General features: G+C 53.5%; 1 protein-coding gene and 2 pseudogenes across 1 annotated transcript; 2 read left to right on the top strand and 1 right to left on the bottom strand.

The window, feature by feature from the left end:
- Positions 1–1,767: 1,767 nt before the first annotated feature.
- On the bottom strand, positions 1,768–2,076 carry LOC135286528 (feather keratin Cos2-2-like). The gene has a single exon (XM_064399618.1). It carries the CDS (start codon positions 2,074–2,076, stop codon positions 1,768–1,770), a length of 309 nt encoding a protein of 102 aa, XP_064255688.1.
- A 10,198-nt stretch (positions 2,077–12,274) lies between these two features.
- On the top strand, positions 12,275–14,256 carry LOC135286527 (feather keratin Cos2-2-like; annotated as a pseudogene).
- Positions 14,257–18,357: 4,101 nt separating this feature from the next.
- LOC135286887 (feather keratin Cos2-2-like) lies at positions 18,358–19,412 on the top strand (annotated as a pseudogene).
- The last annotated feature ends 1,824 nt before the right edge of the window (positions 19,413–21,236 follow it).

Here is a 21,236-nt window from a genome sequence, read left to right as displayed (position 1 = left end):
GAGGAAGAAACAGCAAGGCAGCCAGGCCGTTTCTGCAGGGTGTTATCGTTCAGTGGATCTCCTTCTGGTGGAACGTTGCTGGTGAGCAGGGTGGGACACAGGCTCCTCCTGTCCAGGCCAATGCCAGCTGCGTTTCTACATCTCAGCAGGCTGGTGCTGACTGAGCAGGACGGAGCAGAACCCATATTCAGGTGTTGCTCTGCTGTGAGATGTAACCACATAGCACAGCTGAGTGCTGTTCTCTCCCCTTTAGCAGATGTTGAGGGTTAGAATCTTTCTGTTTGGGTTTTTTTTTCTCCAGGCATTTTGTCCCTTGATTTGGGAGGAAACACTAATGCCTGGGGTACTTAAGAGAGAGAAAAGAAGTGGCCAAGTTCAGGGAAAGAAGGCATTGGGCTGCACTTGTTTTATCAAAGTGTTTCTCATGGAGGCCCAAGATGCCGAGATTTTTGGACTGAGAAAATGTCTTTGAGTGCAGCCCCTAGCTGTCTTTCTCTCTCAGCTTTCAGAGTGGAGAGAGATGGCAGCGCTGTGGGGAGAATTCATCACCACGGTGGGGTTTGGTCTCCTGCTGCCTTTCTTCTACTGAGAGTGGAGTTCTGCCCAGAAGAGCCACCTTTGCACAGGGACCTTGTTAACACTCTGCCTCTCTAAAAGAGGGGCTTCTCACCACCACCTTGCCTTTATGAGCACTGCTTGGAGCTGGGCTGCCACTGCTGGGCCCCTGCTGCTTCTTTGGCACTGCTCTGGGTTTTGCTCCATTGAGCGCCCTGCCTGCAGAGACATCCCGCAGTTCCAGCTTCAGCTGCAGAGCATCTGATACATCTCATCCACCACCCCGCGATTTGTACTCGTTCCAGCTGTTCCATCTTGCTGCTGCCAAGAGTCCAGCTGTGGCAGTGGGATCAACGGCCCCCCGGGCTTCTCAAAGCAAAGCCTTTCTTCCATCCCTTCCTGTCACGGAGAAGCCGCCATTCCGGCATGAGCCCTGAGCTGGTGCCACAGCGCCCTCTGCAGCCTTGGGGGAAACTTGGCACGTGCCCTGCCCAGCCGGGAGCCAACAGCGCCCCTGCTGGCCGTGACCGGAGCTGCGGTCCCGTCTGCCCTAGGTGTCTGGGCAGCAGATGGGCCCTGCCGAGTGCTGAGGGACTCGGGGAGGTTTGGATCTCATCTCCTTCTTTTCAGGAGTGCTGGCCACAGACCTCAGGCCAGGTAATGAAGTTGTGATAGGAAGAGCTGAGTTGTGGGCTGTCCCCAGCTGTTGTTTCCATCCGCACTCCTTTGGAGCGCAAGTCTCCATGATGGCCTTTGTCTGCCACATAGCCAGGGATGTTCTTCATCAGCTCCAAGGGAAAAGGGCACAAAATAAATCTGCTACAACGCACCCAGAACATTGCTTTCTTTGCGTTTTCCTGAACAAAGTGGAGGGGTTTCCCCAGTGCAATAGACAACTCAGAGGCCAAGGCTTGAATGCAACATAATTTAATTAGTTTAAAGAAGAATAGGAGCTGGCTGACAGAGAGCACCAGGAGCAGCCACTTCGATGGAGCTCTCATGAGGTTCTCTTTGCAGTGCTCTGGAGAGGAAATCATGCTCGGCATGTCCACACTAGAGTGTCTGGGTAGAGAGGGACAGAAGAGGAGAGGAGAGTAGAACAAGGAAGCCATGGTCCAAAGCTCTAAATACAATTGTCAGAAGCTCTATCTCCTGCCCAAAGGCGTGGTTGGAAGTCTTGGGAGTTGTTGCCGGAAGACATGGCCAGCAGCTTTAGCAGGGACGGCATCTGCTGCCACCAAAGCAGTTGGTGATGCAGGAGATGTCAAAGCCCCCAGAGCTGATGGGCACTCCCTGAGAGCTGAGGATGCTGCCAACAGCAGCAGAGGTGGAGGATCCCACGGCGGTGTTCTGTGGGGAGGAGCTGAGGATGGCGCCGGGCAGGGTCACCAGCACAGCAGGCGGCTCAATGACCACGTGGGAGCTCTGGCACTGCCTGACACAGCACTCATTGCAGCTGCTGGCCAGTGGGCAGGGGCCGCAGGGCTGGCAGCAAGGGTCGCAGGGCTTGCAGCAGGACATGGCTTGGGCTCACAGGTGCACCTGGCACAGAGGGCAGGGAGAAGCACAGAGTGAGGACACATGAGAAGCTGCAGTGCACCCAAACACCCTGCAGCCAAGGCACCTCCAGGCCCCCACTGCACTGCCCAGCTCAAAGACCAGGAGCGTCCTCAGCCAAGTCCCAGCCTCTCTGTGTCTGCACAAGACCTTCTCTCCCCTGCCCTCTCCCAGCACAAGCAGCTCCCAGCCCTCAGCTCCAACAGCCCCTCTCAGCTGAGACCTCCAGCCAGGCAAGAGCTGCTCTTGAAGCAGCAGCAGGATAAGAGGCTCTGCACTCACCTGATTCCTGAAGAGAAGGAGGTGAGAGAAGTGGATGAGAGAGCAGAGACTTGGGCTGCCTTTTATAGCAGTCCCGGCCTGCCTCAGGCCCACAGGCACCTTAGCGGAAGCCATAATTTTCTGACCAGCTCATGTCAAATGTGCACCGTCCCAGTTAATGGTAGGGGCTGTGTCCTGCTTTCCTGCACTGCAGCCTCTATTTCCTGGCTTCTGCCCTGTGCGTTCCTATCTGAAGACTCCTTCTAGGCCGAGTCGGAGATGTCCAAGAATTTCCGGGATATAAAAGCTTCAGAGTAGGCAGAGTGCTGGAATCATGATCTGGTGGCATTCCATGGAGGCACATGACATGAACCTGTGCCATTCCTGTGGCTTTCTTTGTGGCAAAGCCCTCAGGGTATCACTCTCATTCTTCCTGTATCCCTGCCCATCTCTCCTGCATCCCCTTCTGACATCCCAGGAGTTCTCACATGCAGTCTTTTTCCGTGGCCCATTTTGGGAATGGATTGGGGACATGAGGTTTTCTTCGTGGCCTTTTTTGCCCTTTATTACGTCTCCCTTTGGTCAGCACTCCAAGCCTGCTTGTGCAGCTTGTTCCTGCTCTTGCCCTGGGCTGGACTACGAGCTGTGCTCGGTGGCCCTTGGCTGGATGGATGGTGCCCAGCAAGCTGCTCTGTCAATCCCCTTTCTCAGGCAATAAGACAAGGTAAAACCAAACAGAGAACAACATTATGCTTGAAAAATGGCAGCTTGCTCTAGCCAAGGGTGAAGATTATGCATGCACCAGTACACTGGGAAAGAAATTAAATTAATGGATTCTTTCCCTCAGGAAGTTATGCCTGGCAATATGCCAGGAAGCAGGGCTTCCTCCTGTGTCATGGTTGCTCATGATGGCACACTTTGTAAGCAAGGCTGCAGCAACGGGCTCTGTGGGAAGAGTGCAGTGGCTCCAGCCAGCTCTGACTGAGTCAGCTGCAGCTGTGTCCAAAGGGCACTCAGCGCTGCTCCACACTGAGCACATCTGTCACATTGCCGATGCCTCTGTGAAAGCAGATTTCGTTAGAAATGGTTTGGGCTGGAAGGCAACTTCAAGTCCATATCTTTCTACTCTTCCGTTCCTCAACAGATGGGCAGCCACGAAAACTGCTTCCTCCAAACTGTGTCCACACTGGCCTTGCACACTTCCAGGGTTGAGGAATCTAAACCCATTTTGGGCAAGTAATTGCAATGCCTCACCCTCCTCACATAGAGGGATATCTTGGTCAGCTCCACGGGAAAGGGAATAAATCAAATTGCACAGATGGGATTGCACCACAGTACTTTGTCCAGCCTTTTCCAAGTGATCAAACTGGAAGAATTTTTACAAAAAGAAATAGAATTCAGAGGCCGAGGTTTGAGTGCAAAAGCAATTTTATTGAGTCAAAAGAAGAAAATATGGAGGTTCAGAGAGGGCATCCCCGGGCAGCCACTAAAATGCAGCAGCATGTCCTAAAATGCACAGTAAAATGCAGCAACAGCATCCTGGGCTGCCAAGAGAAGCAAGTCATCAGGAACCACTAGGCTGGCATTGAGTGGAGGTGACAGTAATGGAAAAGAAGACAAAAAGAGGAGGAGAAGAAGGAAACAATAGTCCAAAGCCTCAAATCCATATTTAGTGTTAGATTCCATTTTCATTCCATCATCGCATTCCGAGTTGCTGGAGGTTCTTGCCTGAGGATGTGGGCGACAGCATCTCTAGCAGGGACGACAACATCTGCTACCACCACAGCCGCTGGTGATGCAGGAGATGTCAAAGCCCCCAGAGCTGATGGGAACTCCCTGAGAGCTGAGGATGCTGCCAACAGCAGCAGAGGTGGAGGATCCCACGGCGGTGTTCTGTGGGGAGGAGCTGAGGATGGGGCCAGGCAGGGTCACCAGCACAGCAGGCGGCTGAATGACCACGTGGGAGCTCTGGCACTGCCTGACACAGCACTCATTGCAGCTGCTGGCCAGCGGGCAGGGGCCGCAGGGCTGGCAGCAAGGCTCGCAGGGCCGGCACTGCTGGCACTTCTCAGAGCAGGACATGTCTTGAGCCTGGCGCTGCACCTGGCACAGAGGACAGGGATGAAGCAGAGGACACGCACACCTGAGACACAGCCCGCAAGGCACCCCCAGCAGGACAAGGCCCCTGCTGCCTGCCCAGCTCCAGGCAGGACAGGCCCAACCTGGGGATCCTTTGCCTGAGCCCAGCACGGTCCTGCCCAGCTCAGCTAGGCCCAGCTGGGCTCCTGCCTAACCTGGATGCAAATCAGCACCTCAGCCCAGCCTCAGCCTCTGGCCACAACACACGCTCTCCCCTCTGCCCACACCACCACCACAGCAGAACACGCTCAGAAGAACAAGGAGCAGGAAGAAGGGGCCAGAAAGGCCAATGTCTTCTTCGAGAAGGTGGAGGAGAAAGGGGCTTCCAACTCACCTGGTTCCCAAGGAGAAGGAGGTGACAGAAGTGGTTGAGAGAGCCACCAGTTAGGCTGCCTTTTATCCTGGCCCCACAGTGCCTCAGGGTCCTCAGTTTGTGCTGCACAAGTGACGATATTCCTGCATGATCCCAAATGAATGGAAAGATCTCTTGGAATGGTATGACTTGGATTTTCCCTCTACAATGACACTGCATTTCCTGGCTTACCTCATTGCCATTCCCTCATGGACACTTCTTCTGAGTGCTGGCATGCAAAACTCCATGCTTCCTGGGGGCAAGGATGTGTCAGTGTGATCATGAGAAATGAACTAAGTGCTGAAGGGATCACAAGGAAGAAGCTAATGGCATCCTGAGGCATTCTTTTGGATCTTTTCTGTTCCTGCTGACTGGAAGTGCCTCATGTAGTCCCAGCCCTCCAGTCCTTGGCTCATCACCCAATGGCTCTCCTTCATGCCTTGCCTTCGAGGTGAAATTTCTTTGCCTTCCTCCTTGGGCTTCACAGTGCATGAGACTCCTGTAGCACTGCTGCCTGAGATTCTGTCCTGCTTGGTGTCCCCAGAATCTGCTGTGGCTGGGATTTCCCCAGCATCTCCTCAGTCACATCCCTTCCTGTGGTCTCTGCCCCCTCTGCTCCCCCACAATAATGTGCATGGCAGTGTGGCTGTGCCCCAGTGTGTGCGAGTGTCTGCACATGCCTGTGCTTGTGCCCTGCTGGCAACAAACCCTGAGAGCCTCTGGCCTGCACGGGGATGGCTGTGCACAGGGCCCCTTCCCGTTTGCCTGTGCCCGTGTGCTGGGCTCTGTGCATCTGGGCTGATCTCTGAGCACTCGTGGGCAGGCTGGCAGGGTGTCAGTGGTCCTGTGTGTGCGTGTGTGTGTGCACAGCTGGGCCTGAGCTGAGCTCTCAGCCAGCCATTGCACGCCCTGTAGGGCCTTCCCTCCCCAGCAGCGCCAGCCACTGACACACACTCAGCCCCCAGTTCCTTCTCTGCAGGAACCTTGAGAGGGCCACACCACCCACATCTCTCAGGGAGAATCCTAAACCCAGGCCATCCCTTTGATGCCACCTCCCAGTGACCTTCGAGCCTTCAACTGTTTCCCAGTGTCCTTTCTCCTGCCTCATGAGGAGGTTTTGAGATGACAGGGTTCTGGTGGCCCTGTGGAGATGGAAGAGTCCACTGGCCACAGTGGCCTTTGCCCCATAGTCCAGGAGTTGTGGGAAAATGTTTCTGTCAAAGAGAATGAGTCACATGGATAAAAACCATTGATTGTGTCTAGAAGGTGTAGGCCAGAAGGTGGGACAGTTTCTCCTCTGCCACACTCAGAAGACAAAACTGTGGCAGACTCCAACATGGTGGGAGGATGGTTTTTGTTTTGGTTCTGTCCCCATGCTCACTTGATCCTATGAAAGCATTCAGCTCTGCCTCTGTGCTAAGAAGGTGAACAGAAAAGGCTAATGTGAGGGAGCTGTTTGAAGAGAGGAGGTAGTGGACTATCCCCAGGTGCTGCTGTTTCCCATTCCCAATCCTGTGACCATTTGACATCATCTTCTCCTGATGATCATTATTTTGGGGAAGCCAGGAATATGTTTGGGAGGTCCAATAGAAAATGCAGTCCTCCACAGTGTGTCCACCCATGGCTTCTTCCACCTTTTGCCCTGAGCTGGCTGGAAAAGTTCCCACACAGGGAAGGAGAAAGCACAGCAGCACCTTTGGCTGCAAAACAACTTTATTGAGTCTAATAAAGAAAAGAAAGTGGCTGAAAGCGGACACTAGAAGCAGCCGGTGACACACAGCGTGGGTGTCCATTTGCCTGGCCTACACAGGGATGTAGGGAGGCTAACAGGTCCCACTAGGCTGGCATTGGGTGGGGCAGACTGGAAGAGGAAGGACGAGAAAAGAGTGAAAGAAAAGAGTAGTAAATCCAGGGCAAAATCCATTGTTCCAAAGATCCATCTTCAGTGCAGCTCTACATTCTTAGGTTGTGGAGGCTCTTGCTCAAGCATGTTGCCAGCAGATTTAGCAGGGACGACAACAACTGCTTCCATAGCAGCTGGTGATGCAGGAGAGATCAAGGCCCCCAGAGCTGATGGGCACTCCCTGAGAGCTGAGGATGCTGCCAACAGCAGCAGAGGTGGAGGATCCCACGGCGGTGTTCTGTGGGGAGGAGCTGAGGATGGGGCCAGGCAGGGTCACCAGCACAGCAGGTGGCTGAATGACAATGTGGGAGCTCTGGCACTGCCTGACACAGCACTCATTGCAGCTGCTGGCCAGCGGGCAGGGGCCGCAGGGCTGGCAGCAAGGGTCGCAGGGCTTGCAGCAGGACATGGCTGGGGCTCACAGATGCACCTGGCACAGAGGGCAGGGAGAAGCACAGAGTGAGGACACATGAGAAGCAGCAGGGCACCCAAACACCCTGCAGCCAAGGCACCTCCAGGCCCCCACTGCACTGCCCAGCTCAAAGCCCAGGAGCGTCCTCAGTCCAGTCCCAGCCTCTCTCTGTCTGCACAAGACCTCCTCTCCCCTGCCCTCTCCCAGCACAAGTAGCTCCCAGGCCTTGGCTCCGACAGCCCCAGGCCTCAGCTGAGACCTCCAGCCAGGTAAGTGCTGCTCTTGAAGCAGCAGCAGGAGAAGAGGCTTCGCACTCACCTGATTCCTGAGGAGGAGGAGGAAGTGAGAGAAGTGGATGAGAGAGCAGAGACTTGGGCTGCCTTTTATAGCAGTCCTGCCCTGCCTCAGGCCCAGAGGCTCCATAGTGGAAGCCATAATTTTCTGACCAGCTCATGTCAAATGTGCACCATCCCAGTTAATGGGTAGGGGCTGTATCCTTGTTTCTTGAATTGCTGCATTTCCATTTCCTGGCTTCTGCCCTTTGCATTCCTCTTTGATGTTTTCTGGTAGGTCCAAGAGGAGAGGTCCAAGTATTTCCAGGATATAAAAACGTCAGAGTAGGCAGAATGCTGGAATCATGGTCTGGTGGCATTCCATGCAGGCCCATGTTGCATATTGATTTCTCCCTACTGGGTCAGCCTACTTGGTCAACAGTCCATGCCCCTTTCTCCACCTCATTCCTGCTCTGCCCCTGTGTTGTGTTTTGCTTCTTTCCAGGAGCCATAGCAAGAATGCTTCTCCCAGAAAAGTGCTTCCCTACCTCCCTAGTTCCCTTCTCAAGCTGCATGCTGGCATTTCTCACTACTGAGAAATATTCTTTACTGACAGTCCTTGGTTGTTATTACCCACTGTGTTGGGTTGACCCTGGATGGATGTCCACTTCTCTACAGCCACTCTATCACACCAATTTTGAAGTGCCCAGGGAAGAAAAAATAAGGTGCAAAAAATCTTGAGGCTTGAGCTAAGGCAGTTGGCTGAAGTAACACTTTGGTAATACTTTGCTCTTGAAATTTTGCTTCACACTGCGATGGATCCTCTCCCTTTGTGTAATAGTTGGAAGATTTGGAAGCGGGGGCAGAAGGCTGAAGGAATGGACTCTGTGACCTTAAAGAGCCAAGTGTCTCCCACCACGTCTGGCTGAGTCAACTCCAGCCCAAAAGGGTCTCAGTGCTGCCCAACACTGAGCACATTTGTCACACTGGTGATGCCTCTGTGTAAGCAGATTTCATTAGAAATAGTTTGGGTTGGGAGAAAGGGTAAAAGCAGAAGAATTAGGAGGATGATTGTATGTTTGCTGAAGTGACCTTGCAGCTGGGAATGCCCAGGCCTGGGGCATATCAGTGTGGGAAACACTAAAAAGCATGCCTAGCACTGTTTTATCCTGTGTTTGGAGAAATAGAATCTCTCTGTGGAGACAATGCCAGTGTTTGGAGAGACTTGGCGGCCCTTTCACGGACATGGTTGAACTCCCTATTTTGGGAGAGAGAAGATCAAAGCTCAGAGATCACAAAAACCACAAGGAGATCACAGCACTGGTGTTAAGAGGAGCCCTGCTAGCAAAGACTGAGCCAAAGGGGAAAAATATTCCCACTTGTGCATCTCCACCCAAGCATTTCCATGGCCTGCTCTCTGGAGAGAGGCAAGTAAGTAAATTTGCTCTTTGCCTTTCCACCATGGCTTTTTGGTTGTTCCATTTACCTGACTGCATCAACTCAAAATCATGTTATGGAAGGGAACCTAAGCAACATTTTTTTTTCATTTGCAACACCCCACCCACCCCACAGAATATGGACAAGAATGGCGCCAACAAAATCAAGTGGCTCAAAATCCTCCGACAACTTGCCTTAACATTTCCAAGAATGAGAAGGAAGTTTTCTGGGCAACTGGTTCCAGCGTGTCATTACCCTCACTGTCAGGGTATCTGTGTCAGATCCAAGGTAACAAGAAAAATTCATAGCAGTGAGTCCCACTCTGCTTTTTCACTTTTCTCCTGAGGTGACTGGATGAGATCTCAGAGATAAATGAGAAAAACGAGGCCTGCACTGGATGCAAAAAGAACTTTATTGAGTGTAGAGAAGAAAGGATGGTGGTTCTCAATGACAGCATAAGGGGCAGCCACTAAGATGCAGTGGGGATGTTGGCCTGACCAGCCTGCAATGATAGAAGGAGGAAAGGGGTGGGGGGGCAAACAGTCCCTCTAGGCTGGCAATGGGTGGTGGTGACAGAAAAGGAAGAGAAGAGGAGAAAGCAGAAGGAGGAACTAACAGTGAAAAAGTCTAAATTCCATGTTCCAACATTTTGTCTTCATTCCATCACCAAGTTCTAAGGCCTTGGAGGTTCTTGCCTGAGGACGTTGGTAGTAGCGTCTTTAGCAGGGACGACAACATCTGCTACCACCACAGCCGCTGGTGATGCAGGAGATGTCAAAGCCCCCAGAGCTGATGGGCACTCCCTCACAGCTGAGGATGTTGCCAACAGCAGCAGAGGTGGAGGATCCCACAGCGGTGTTCTGTGGGGAGGAGCTGAGGATGGGGCCAGGCAGGGTCACCAGCACAGCAGGCGGCTGAATGACCACGTGGGAGCTCTGGCACTGACTGACACAGCACTCAGTGCAGCTGCTGGCCAGCGGGCAGGGGCCGCAGGGCTGGCAGCAAGGCTCGCAGGGCCGGCACTGCTGGCACTTCTCAGAGCAGGACATGTCTTGAGCCTGGCGCTGCACCTGGCACAGAGGACAGGGATGAAGCAGAGCACACGCACACCTGAGACACAGCCCACAAGGCACCCCCAGCAGGACAAGGCCCCTGCTGCCTGCCCAGCTCCAGGCTGGGCAGGCCCAACCTGGGGATCCTTTGTCTGAACCCAGCACGGTCCTGCCCAGCTCAGCCAGGCCCAGCTGGGCTCCTGCCTAACCTGGATGCAAATCAGCACCTCAGCCCAGCCTCAGCCTCTGGCCACAACACACGCTCTCCCCTCTGCCCACACCACCACCACAGCAGAACACGCTCAGAAGAACAAGACGCAGGAAGAAGGGGCCAGAAAGGCCAATGTCTTCTTGGAGAGGGTGGAGGAGAAAGGGGCTTCCAACTCACCTGGTTCCCAAGGAGAAGGAGGTGACAGAAGTGGTTGAGAGAGCCACCAGTTAGGCTGCCTTTTATCCTGGCCCCACAGTGCCTCAGGGTCCTCAGTTTGTGCTGCACAAGTGACGATATTCCTGCATGATCCCAAATGAATGGAAAGATCTCTTGGAATGGTATGGCATGACTTGGATTTTCCCTCTGCAATGACACTGCATTTCCTGGCTTACCTCATTGCCATTCCCTCATGGACACTTCTTCTGAGTGCTGATATGAGAGAATCAAGATTTCCTGGGGGTACGGATGTGTCAGACTGGGCTATAGACATGAACTAAGAGCAGAAGGGATCACAAGGAGGCAGATGATGCCAACATGGGGCAGTCTTTTCCGTTTTTTATATTCCTGATGACTGCAAGGGCCCCTCCTTTCCCAGCCCTCCAGTCTTTGGCTCATCACCCTTGGTCTCCCTTGACTATGATCCTTGTCCTTGTCTTAAAATCTCTTTGGATTCCTTCTCTGCCTGCACCATCCCTGAGTCACCTGTTGCACTGCTGCCTGAACCACAGTGTGTGTGAGTATCTACATATCCTTGTGCTTTTGCACTTGTGTGAACACACTCCTGAATACTCCAGTTCTACACTGGGAGTGTTCCACACAGGGAAGAGCTCTTGTCTGCAACCACATGCTGGAGAATTCCATTTATGCATTGCTGCACTCTGAGTGATGTCTAGAGACAACAATATCCTGGATCAGAGCAAGAAATTAGAAGTGTTGGTCAGTGCTTCCTACTCCAAATTTTGATTGCAGTCCAGAGCCTCAGGGACCACCAAGGTGGTGCTGGTGCTCGGCTTGGGACAACTGGGGTTCCCTGGAGGCTCTGGGAGTCCTGGGGAATAATGGCTACTCATTGGTGATTGGCAGCCCAGTTTCAGAGCTTGCTCCTTTGTCTGTATCAGCAGGAGGTTTAGGAATTAGAGCAGGATGAACTGAATGCCAGGATCTTGATTCTTTGAGTCCCTGCTGAAGGGAAGATGGGGTGAGCACATTCAATCAAGGGAGTCTGGAGACAACTCTCTTCATTGCTGATACTCAGTAGAGTGGGGTTTGGCCTCTATGGAACAGGGGTTGGAGTTTTCCATGACCACATCTTCTTCTTCTTCAGAGCACCTGTACTCCTGGGGGAACTGAAGGGCCATGCCTGGCCTCTGCTCCATGGGGAGAGTCACTTGGTCTCTGCATGGGATGGGGAAAGAAGACCATTACCAGCACCTTTCTCTACTTCTTCAGAAAGGGGTCACAGTCTTTTGCCTAAGGAAGTGTCTTTTGTGCTGTCTGTAAAGGTGAGCCAGCCTTGTCTCAGGAACGTGTAAATCCCCAAACTGACAGATCTCCATCCATTCCCATGTCAGGCTGTAGAGAGATGCCTGGCTCAGAAAGTGTCCCACCATAGCTTCTGCTCTTTGGTAGTTTTCACCCAGCATTCTCTCCTTTTCCAAATCACCTCTGGTTAAATATCTCCCTTATGGAGGGAATTGGATTTGTTTGGCCGACCACTACTGTCTACCACAATCTCTAAGAGTTAGTGCAGACTATATCAATCTCTGCCACTGCCTGGAAGGAGGTAGTTTGAAGATTGATGTTGGCTTCTTCCCCCAGGGAACCAAAGTTCTTGACTGTCCCTGTGCCACCCAGAACATCTATCCTACATCTCAGAGCTAGGCAATATCTGTACTCTGATCCCTCCAATTCCATCCGCACATTTGTTGTAAGGTCTTGGCCCCCACCTCACCAGACTGAGGCCCACCCACTCACCAGTGGCAGCATTGGACTGGACAGGAAGAAACTGTGTCCCAACCCAGTGGAAAAGTCTAGGAGATAAGGGCTGATGTTTATGTCTCAAACACAGAGAGCTGGATGCCCCTGGGGCCAGCCAAGGCTTATGGGTGTTGGGTCTGGCAGCGATGCAGTTCATGTTCCCCATAGCAGCCCTGGCAGGGCTGTGCTCTGCACTGGCTGTTACAAAGGTGCTGGTAACACTCCAGTCCTTTGGCTCCTGCTGAGCACTGCTCACACAGCACCAGTGCTGTCTCTCCAACATTCCTTTCCCCATCAGGAGCTGGGGGGTGGCAAGATCCTGGGACTGGACAAAACTCAAGACAGTTGACCCAAACTGACTAAAAGGGATATTCTGTGCCATATGACATGAGCTCAGACACAACATCTAAGGAAAGGAGACACAAGGGCTGGCACTTGTAATTTCCAATGTTTACCTTCAAGTAATACCACTACATGTGCTCAAGCCCTGCTTCCTGGGAAGTGGCCAGATAGAACTTTCTGATTGGAAGTAGAGGATAAGAAGTATAGTTTTTTACAGTTTACTACCGCATGCAAAACCTTTTGGTTTCGCCAAATTACATATCTTAATATTCAAGTTGATTTCCTACTTATTTTCCCACCACTGTTCACCTCAGAAGAAAGAGCCAAAGAGAGGCTGCAGGACACTCTCTGTCCAGCTAAGGTCAACCCAGCACAGCTGGTAATAACAACCAAGGATTGTTGGTAAGAACATGTGGAGAGAAAGACCAGCATGAGGCTGGAGAAGGGGTCCTAGGGAGGTAGGGCAGCACTTTTCTGGGAGACGTGTCCTTGCTGTGGCACCTACACAACACAGGGGAAGAGCAGGAACGAGATGGAGAAAGACTGTTGACCAATTACACTGAGACAGTACAGAGGAATCAAGATGTAACATGTGCCTTCATGGAATGCCACCAGACCATGACTCCAGCATTCTACCTACTCTGACATGTTTATATTCCAGAAATTCTTGGACCTCTCCTCCTGGCCCTAGAAGGAGTCTTCAGATAGGAACGCACAGGGCAGAAGCCAGGAAATAGAGGCTGCAGTGCAGGAAACCAGGACACTGCCCCTACCATTAACTGGAATAGTGCCCATTTGACATGAGCTGGTCAGAAAATTATGGCTTCCACTAAGGAGCCTGTGGGCCTGAGGCAGGCCAGGACTGCTATAAAAGGCAGCCCAAGTCTCTGCTCTCTCATCCACTTCTCTCACCTCCTCCTCTTCAGGAATCAGGTGAGTGTGAAGCCCCTTCTCCTCCTCCTGCTGCTGCTGCTTCAAGGCCAGCTCTTGCCTGGCTGGAGGTCTCAGCTGAGGGCTGGGAGCTGCTTGTGCTGGGAGAGGGCAGGGGAGAGAAGGTCTTGTGCAGACAGAGAGAGGCTGGGACTTGGCTGAGGATGTTCCTGGGCTTTGAGCTGGGCAGTGCAATGTGGGCCAGGAGGTGCCTTGGCTGCAGGGGGTTTGGGTGCACTGCTGCTTCTCATGTGTCCTCACTTTGTGCTTCTCCCTGCGCTCTGTGCCAGGTGCACCTGTGAGCCCCAGCCATGTCCTGCTGCAAGCCCTGCGACCCTTGCTGCCAGCCCTGTGGCCCCTGCCCGCTGGCCAGCAGCTGCACTGAGTGCTGTGTCAGGCAGTGCCAGAGCTCCCACGTGGTCATTCAGCCGCCTGCTGTGCTGGTGACCCTGCCTGGCCCCATCCTCAGCTCCTCCCCACAGAACACCGCCGTGGGATCCTCCACCTCTGCTGCTGTTGGCAGCATCCTCAGCTGTGAGGGAGTGCCCATCAGCTCTGGGGGTTTTGACCTCTCCTGCATCACCAGCTGCTATGGCAGCAGTTGTTGTCGTCCCTGCTAAATCTGCTGGCAACATCCTTGAGCAAGAACCTCCACAACCTCAGAACGTGAAGCTGCACTGAAGAGGGATCTTTGGAACAACTGATTTGTGCCCGTGGTTTACTGCTGTTTTCTTCCATTCTCTTCCCTTCCCTTCCTTTCCTGTCAACACCACCCAATGCCAGCCAACGTGGACCTGTTTGCCTCCCTCACTCTCTCCCTCCCACAACAGGCCAGGCAAATGGACACCCCCACTGTATACCAGTTCCTGCTGTGTTCTTTGTGCTGTCTCCTTTTACTTGTTTAGAGTCAATAAAGTCATTCTGCATCCAAAGCTGGTGCTCTGCTTTCTCCTTCCTTGTGTGGGAACTCTCCCATTCAGCTCAGGGCAAAAGGTGAACACTCTGTGGTGACAATTACTTTGAGCCTTTTCTATTGGAGCTTTCAAACACATCCCTGTCTTCCCCAAATAATGATCATCAGGAGAAGATGATGTCAAAGGTCACAGGGAATGGGAAACAGCACTGCCTGGGGATAGTCTACCACGTCCTCTCCTCAAACACCGCCCTCACATTAGCCTTCTGCCCTGCTTGGAAACAGACAGCAAGGGCTGAATGGTTTCACAGGATCAACTAAGCACAAGAACAGAAGCAAAACCAAAACCATCCTCCCACCATGTTGGAGTCTGCCACAGTTTTGCCTTCTGAGTGTGGCAGAGGAGAAACTGTCCCATCTTCCGGCCTCCACCTCCTAGACATGGTCAAATGTTTTTCTCCACGTGACCCATTCTCTCTGACAGCACCATTTTCCCACAGCTCCTGGCTCAAGACAAAGGCACGGTGACCACTGGACTCCCCCATCCCCAAAGAGCCACCAGAACCCTGGCATCTCAAAGCCTCCCTATGAGACAGGAGCAAGGACCCTGGCAAACAGCTGAGGGCCTCAAGGCTGCCTGGAGGTGGCATCAAAGGGATGGCCTGGGTTTGGGATTGTCCTCGAGAGATGTGGGTGCCAGGGCCCTCTCCACGTTCCTGCAGAGAAGGAACTGGGGGCTGAGTGTGTGTCAGTGGCTGGCGCTGCTGGGGAGGGAAGGCCCTACAGGGCGTGCAATGGCTGGCTGAGAGCTCAGCTCGGGCCCAGCTGTGCACACACACACACACACAGGACCACTGACACCCTGCCAGCCTGCCCACGAGTGCTCAGAGATCAGCCCAGATGCACAGAGCCCAGCACACGGGCACAGGCAAACGGGAAGGGGCCCTGTGCACAGCCATCCCCGTGCAGGCCAGAGGCTCTCAGGGTTTGTTGCCAGCAGGGCACAAGCACAGGCATGTGCAGACACTCGCACACACTGGGGCATAGCCACATTGCCATGCACATTATTGTGGGGGAGCAGAGGGGGCAGAGACCACAGGAAGGGATGTGACTGAGGAGATGCTGGGGAAATCCCAGCCACAGCAGATTCTGGGGACACCAAGTAGGACAGAATCTCAGGCAGCAGTGCTACAGGAGTCTCATGCACTGTGAAGCCCAAGGAGGAAGGCAAAGAAATTTCACCTCGAAGGCAAGGCATGAAGGAGAGCCATTGGGTGATGAGCCAAGGACTGGAGGGCTGGGACCACATGAGGCACTTCCAGTCAGCAGGAACAGAAAAGATCCAAAAGAATGCCTCAGAGTGTCTTTACCTTCTTCTTTGTGATCCCTTCAGCACTTAGTTCATTTCTCATGATCACACTGGCACATCCTTGCCCCCAGGAAGCATGGAGTTTTGCATGCCAGCACTCAGAAGAAGTGTCCATGAGGGAATGGCAATGAGGTAAGCCAGGAAATGCAGTGTCATTGTAGAGGGAAAATCCAAGTCATGCCACACCATTCCAAGAGATCTTTCTATTCATTTGGGATCATGCTGGAATATCGTCACTTGTGCAGCACAAACTGAGGACCCTGAGGCACTGTGGGGCCAGGATAAAAGGCAGCCTAACTGGTGGCTCTCTCAACCACTTCTGTCACCTCCTTCTCCTTGGGAACCAGGTGAGTTGGAAGCCCCTTTCTCCTCCACCCTCTCCAAGAAGACATTGGCCTTTCTGGCCCCTTCTTCCTGCTCCTTGTTCTTCTGAGCGTGTTCTGCTGTGGTGGTGGTGTGGGCAGAGGGGAGAGCGTGTGTTGTGGCCAGAGGCTGAGGCTGGGCTGAGGTGCTGATTTGCATCCAGGTTAGGCAGGAGCCCAGCTGGGCCTGGCTGAGCTAGGCAGGACCGTGCTGGGCTCAGGCAAAGGATCCCCAGGTTGGGCCTGCCCAGCCTGGAGCTGGGCAGGCAGCAGGGGCCTTGTCCTGCTGGGGGTGCCTTGTGGGCTGTGTCTCAGGTGTGCGTGTCCTCTGCTTCATCCCTGTCCTCTGTGCCAGGTGCACCGCCAGGCTCAAGACATGTCCTGCTCTGAGAAGTGCCAGCAGTGCCGGCCCTGCGAGCCTTGCTGCCAGCCCTGCGGCCCCTGCCCGCTGGCCAGCAGCTGCACTGAGTGCTGTGTCAGTCAGTGCCAGAGCTCCCACGTGGTCATTCAGCCGCCTGCTGTGCTGGTGACCCTGCCTGGCCCCATCCTCAGCTCCTCCCCACAGAACACCGCCGTGGGATCCTCCACCTCTGCTGCTGTTGGCAGCATCCTCAGCTCTCAGGGAGTTCCCATCAGCTCTGGGGGCTTTGACATCTCCTGCATCACCAGCGGCTGTGGTGGTAGCAGATGCTGTCGTCCCTGCTAGAGATGCTGTCGCCCACATGCTCAGGCAAGAGCCTCTGGCAACTTGGAATGCGATGATAGAATGAAAATGGAATCTAACACTAAATATGGATTTAAGGCTTTGGACTATTGTTTCCTTCTTCTCCTCCTCTTTTTGTCTTCTTTTCCATTACTGTCACCTCCACTCAATTCCAGCCTAGTGGTTCCTGCTGACTTGCTTCCCTTGGCAGCCCAGGATGCTGCTACTGCTGCTGCTGCATTTTACTGTGCATTTTAGGACATGCTGCTGCATTTTAGTGGCTGCCCTGGGGTGCCCTCTCTGAGCCTCCATATTTTCTTCTTTTGACTCAATAAAGTAGCTTTTGCACTCAAACCTCGGCCTCTGATTTCTATTTCTTTCTGTAAAACTTCTTCCAGTTTGATCACTTGGAAAAGGCTGGACAAAGCACTGTGGTGCAATCCCATCTGTGCAATTTGATTTATTCCCTTTCCCGTGGAGCTGACCAAGATGTCCCTCTATGTGAGGAGGGTGAGACATTGGAATTACTTGCCCTAGATGGGTTTAGATTCCTCAGCCCTGGAAGTGTGCAAGGCCAGTGTGGACAAAGTTTGGAGGAAGCAGTTTTCGTGGCTGCCCATCTGTTGAGGAACGGAAGAGTAGAAAGATATGGACTTGAAGTTGCCTTCCAGCCCAAACCATTTCTAACGAAATCTGCTTTCACAGAGGCATCGGCAATGTGACAGATGTGCTCAGTGTGGGGCAGTGCTGAGTGCCCTTTGGACACGGCTGCAGCTGACTCAGTCAGAGCTGGCTGGAGCCACTGCACTCTTCCCACAGAGCCCGTTGCGGCAGCCTGGCTTACAAAGTGTGCCATCATGAGCAACCACGACACAGGAGGAAGCCCTGCTTCCTGGCATATCGCCAGCCATAACTTCCTGAGGGAAAGAATCCATTAATTTAATTTCTTTCCCAGTGTACTGGTACATGCATCATCTTCACCCTTGGCTAGAGCAAGCTGCCATTTTTCAAGCATAATGGTGCTCTCTGTTTGGTTTTACCTTGTCTTATTGCCTGAGAAAGGGGATTGACAGAGCAGCTTGCTGGGCACCATCCATCCAGCCAAGGGCCACCGAGCACAGCTCGTAGTCCAGCCCAGGGCAAGAGCAGGAACAAGCTGCACAAGCAGGCATGGAGTGCTGACCAAAGGGAGACGTAATAAAGGGGAAAAAAGGCCACGAGGAAAACCTCATGTCCCCAATCCATTCCCAAAATGGGCCACGGAAACAGGCTGCATGTGAGAACTCCTGGGATGTCAGAAAGGGATACAGGAGAGATGGGCAGGGATACAGGAAGAATGAGAGTGATACCCTGAGGGCTTTGCCACAAAGAAAGCCACAGGAATGGCACAGGTTCATGCCATGTGCCTGCATGGAATGCCACCAGACCATGATTTCAGCGTTCTGCCTACTCTGACGTTTTTATATCCCGGAAATACTTGGACCTCTCTTCCTGGGCTTAGAAGGAGTCTTCAGATAGGAACGCACAGGGCAGAAGCCAGGAAATAGAGGCTGCAGTGCAGGAAAGCCGGACACAGCCCCTACCATTAACTGGGACGGTGCACATTTGACATGAGCTGGTCAGAAAATTATGGCTTCCACTAAGGTGCCTGTGGGCCTGAGGCAGGGCAGGACTGCTATAAAAGGCAGCCCAAGTCTCTGCTCTCTCATCCACTTCTTTCACCTCCTCATCCTCAGGAATCAGGTGAGTGTGAAGCCCCTTCTCCTTCTCCTGCTGCTGCTGCTTCAAGGCCAGCTCTTGCCTGGCTGGAGGTCTCAGCTGAGAGAGGCTGTTGGAGCTGAGGGCTGGGAGCTGCTTGTGCTGGGAGAGGGCAGGGGAGAGAAGGTCTTGTGCAGACACAGATAGGCTGGGACTTGGCTGAGGTGCCTCCTGGGCTTTGAGCTGGGCTGTGCAATGTGGGCCAGGAGGTGCCTTGCCTGCAGGGGGTTTGGGTGCAGTTTTGATTCTCATGTGTCCTCACTTTGTACTTCTCCCTGCCCTCTGTGCCAGGTGCACCTGTGAGCCCCAGCCATGTCCTGCTGCAAGCCCTGCGACCCTTGCTGCCAGCCCTGCGGCCCCTGCCCGCTGGCCAGCAGCTGCAATGAGTGCTGTGTCAGGCAGTGCCAGAGCTCCCACGTGGTCATTGAGCCACCTGCTGTGCTGGTGACCCTGCCCGGCGCCATCCTCAGCTCCTCCCCACAGAACACCGCCGTGGGATCCTCCACCTCTGCTGCTGTTGGCAGCATCCTCAGCTCTCAGGGAGTGCCCATCAGCTCTGGGGGTTTTGACCTCTCCTGCATCACCAGCTGCTACGGCAGCAGTTGTTGTCGTCCCTGCTAAATCTGCTGGCAACATCCTTGAGCAAGAACCTCCACAACCTCAGAACGTGAAGCTGCACTGAAGAGGGATCTTTGGAACAACTGATTTGTGCCCGTGGTTTACTGCTGTTTTCTTCCATTCTCTTCCCTTCCCTTCCTTTCCTGTCAACACCACCCAATGCCAGCCAACGTGGACCTGTTTGCCTCCCTCACTCTCTCCCTCCCACAACAGGCCAGGCAAATGGACACCCCCACTGTATACCAGCTCCTGCTGTGTTCTTTGTGCTGTCTCCTTTTTCTTGTTTAGAGTCAATAAAGTCATTCTGCATCCAAAGCTGGTGCTCTGCTTTCTCCTTCCTTGTGTGGGAACTCTCCCATTCAGCTCAGGGCAAAAGGTGAACACTCTGTGGTGACAATTACTTTGAGCCTTTTCTATTGGAGCTTGCAAACACATCCCTGTCTTCCCCAAATAATGATCATCAGGAGAAGATGATGTCAAAGGTCACAGGGAATGGGAAACAGCACTGCCTGGGGATAGTCTACCACGTCCTCTCCTCAAACACCGCCCTCACATTAGCCTTCTGCCCTGCTTGGAAACAGACAGCAAGGGCTGAATGGTTTCACAGGATCAACTAAGCACAAGAACAGAAGCAAAACCAAAACCATCCTCCCACCATGTTGGAGTCTGCCACAGTTTTGTCTTCTGAGTGTGGCAGAGGAGAAACTGTCCCATCTTCCGGCCTCCACCTCCTAGACATGGTCAAATGTTTTTCTCCACGTGACCCATTCTCTCTGACAGCACCATTTTCCCACAGCTCCTGGCTCAAGACAAAGGCACGGTGACCACTGGACTCCCCCATCCCCAAAGAGCCACCAGAACCCTGGCATCTCAAAGCCTCCCTATGAGACAGGAGCAAGGACCCTGGCAAACAGCTGAGGGCCTCAAGGCTGCCTGGAGGTGGCATCAAAGGGATGGCCTGGGTTTGGGATTGTCCTCGAGAGATGTGGGTGCCAGGGCCCTCTCCACGTTCCTGCAGAGAAGGAACTGGGGGCTGAGTGTGTGTCAGTGGCTGGCGCTGCTGGGGAGGGAAGGCCCTACAGGGCGTGCAATGGCTGGCTGAGAGCTCAGCTCGGGCCCAGCTGTGCACACACACACGCACACACAGGACCACTGACACCCTGCCAGCCTGCCCACGAGTGCTCAGAGATCAGCCCAGATGCACAGAGCCCAGCACACGGGCACAGGCAAACGGGAAGGGGCCCTGTGCACAGCCATCCCCGTGCAGGCCAGAGGCTCTCAGGGTTTGTTGCCAGCAGGGCACAAGCACAGGCATGTGCAGACACTCGCACACACTGGGGCATAGCCACATTGCCATGCACATTATTGTGGGGGAGCAGAGGGGGCAGAGACCACAGGAAGGGATGTGACTGAGGAGATGCTGGGGAAATCCCAGCCACAGCAGATTCTGGGGACACCAAGTAGGACAGAATCTCAGGCAGCAGTGCTACAGGAGTCTCATGCACTGTGAAGCCCAAGGAGGAAGGCAAAGAAATTTCACCTCGAAGGCAAGGCATGAAGGAGAGCCATTGGGTGATGAGCCAAGGACTGGAGGGCTGGGACCACATGAGGCACTTCCAGTCAGCAGGAACAGAAAAGATCCAAAAGAATGCCTCAGAGTGTCTTTACCTTCTTCTTTGTGATCCCTTCAGCACTTAGTTCATTTCTCATGATCACACTGGCACATCCTTGCCCCCAGGAAGCATGGAGTTTTGCATGCCAGCACTCAGAAGAAGTGTCCATGAGGGAATGGCAATGAGGTAAGCCAGGAAATGCAGTGTCATTGTAGAGGGAAAATCCAAGTCATGCCACACCATTCCAAGAGATCTTTCTATTCATTTGGGATCATGCTGGAATATCGTCACTTGTGCAGCACAAACTGAGGACCCTGAGGCACTGTGGGGCCAGGATAAAAGGCAGCCTAACTGGTGGCTCTCTCAACCACTTCTGTCACCTCCTTCTCCTTGGGAACCAGGTGAGTTGGAAGCCCCTTTCTCCTCCACCCTCTCCAAGAAGACATTGGCCTTTCTGGCCCCTTCTTCCTGCTCCTTGTTCTTCTGAGCGTGTTCTGCTG

Source organism: Passer domesticus, chromosome 27 (assembly GCF_036417665.1).
Source record: "Passer domesticus isolate bPasDom1 chromosome 27, bPasDom1.hap1, whole genome shotgun sequence".
Taxonomy (NCBI): domain Eukaryota; kingdom Metazoa; phylum Chordata; class Aves; order Passeriformes; family Passeridae; genus Passer; species Passer domesticus.
The sequence above is the reverse complement of the archived record's forward strand: the minus strand, read 5'-3'. Positions and strand labels throughout refer to the sequence as shown.

Excerpts from the sequence above, each read along its gene's own strand:
- LOC135286528 (XM_064399618.1), bottom strand. The coding sequence starts at position 2,076 with ATGTCCTGCTGCAAGCCCTGCGACCCTTGCTGCCAGCCCTGCGGCCCC.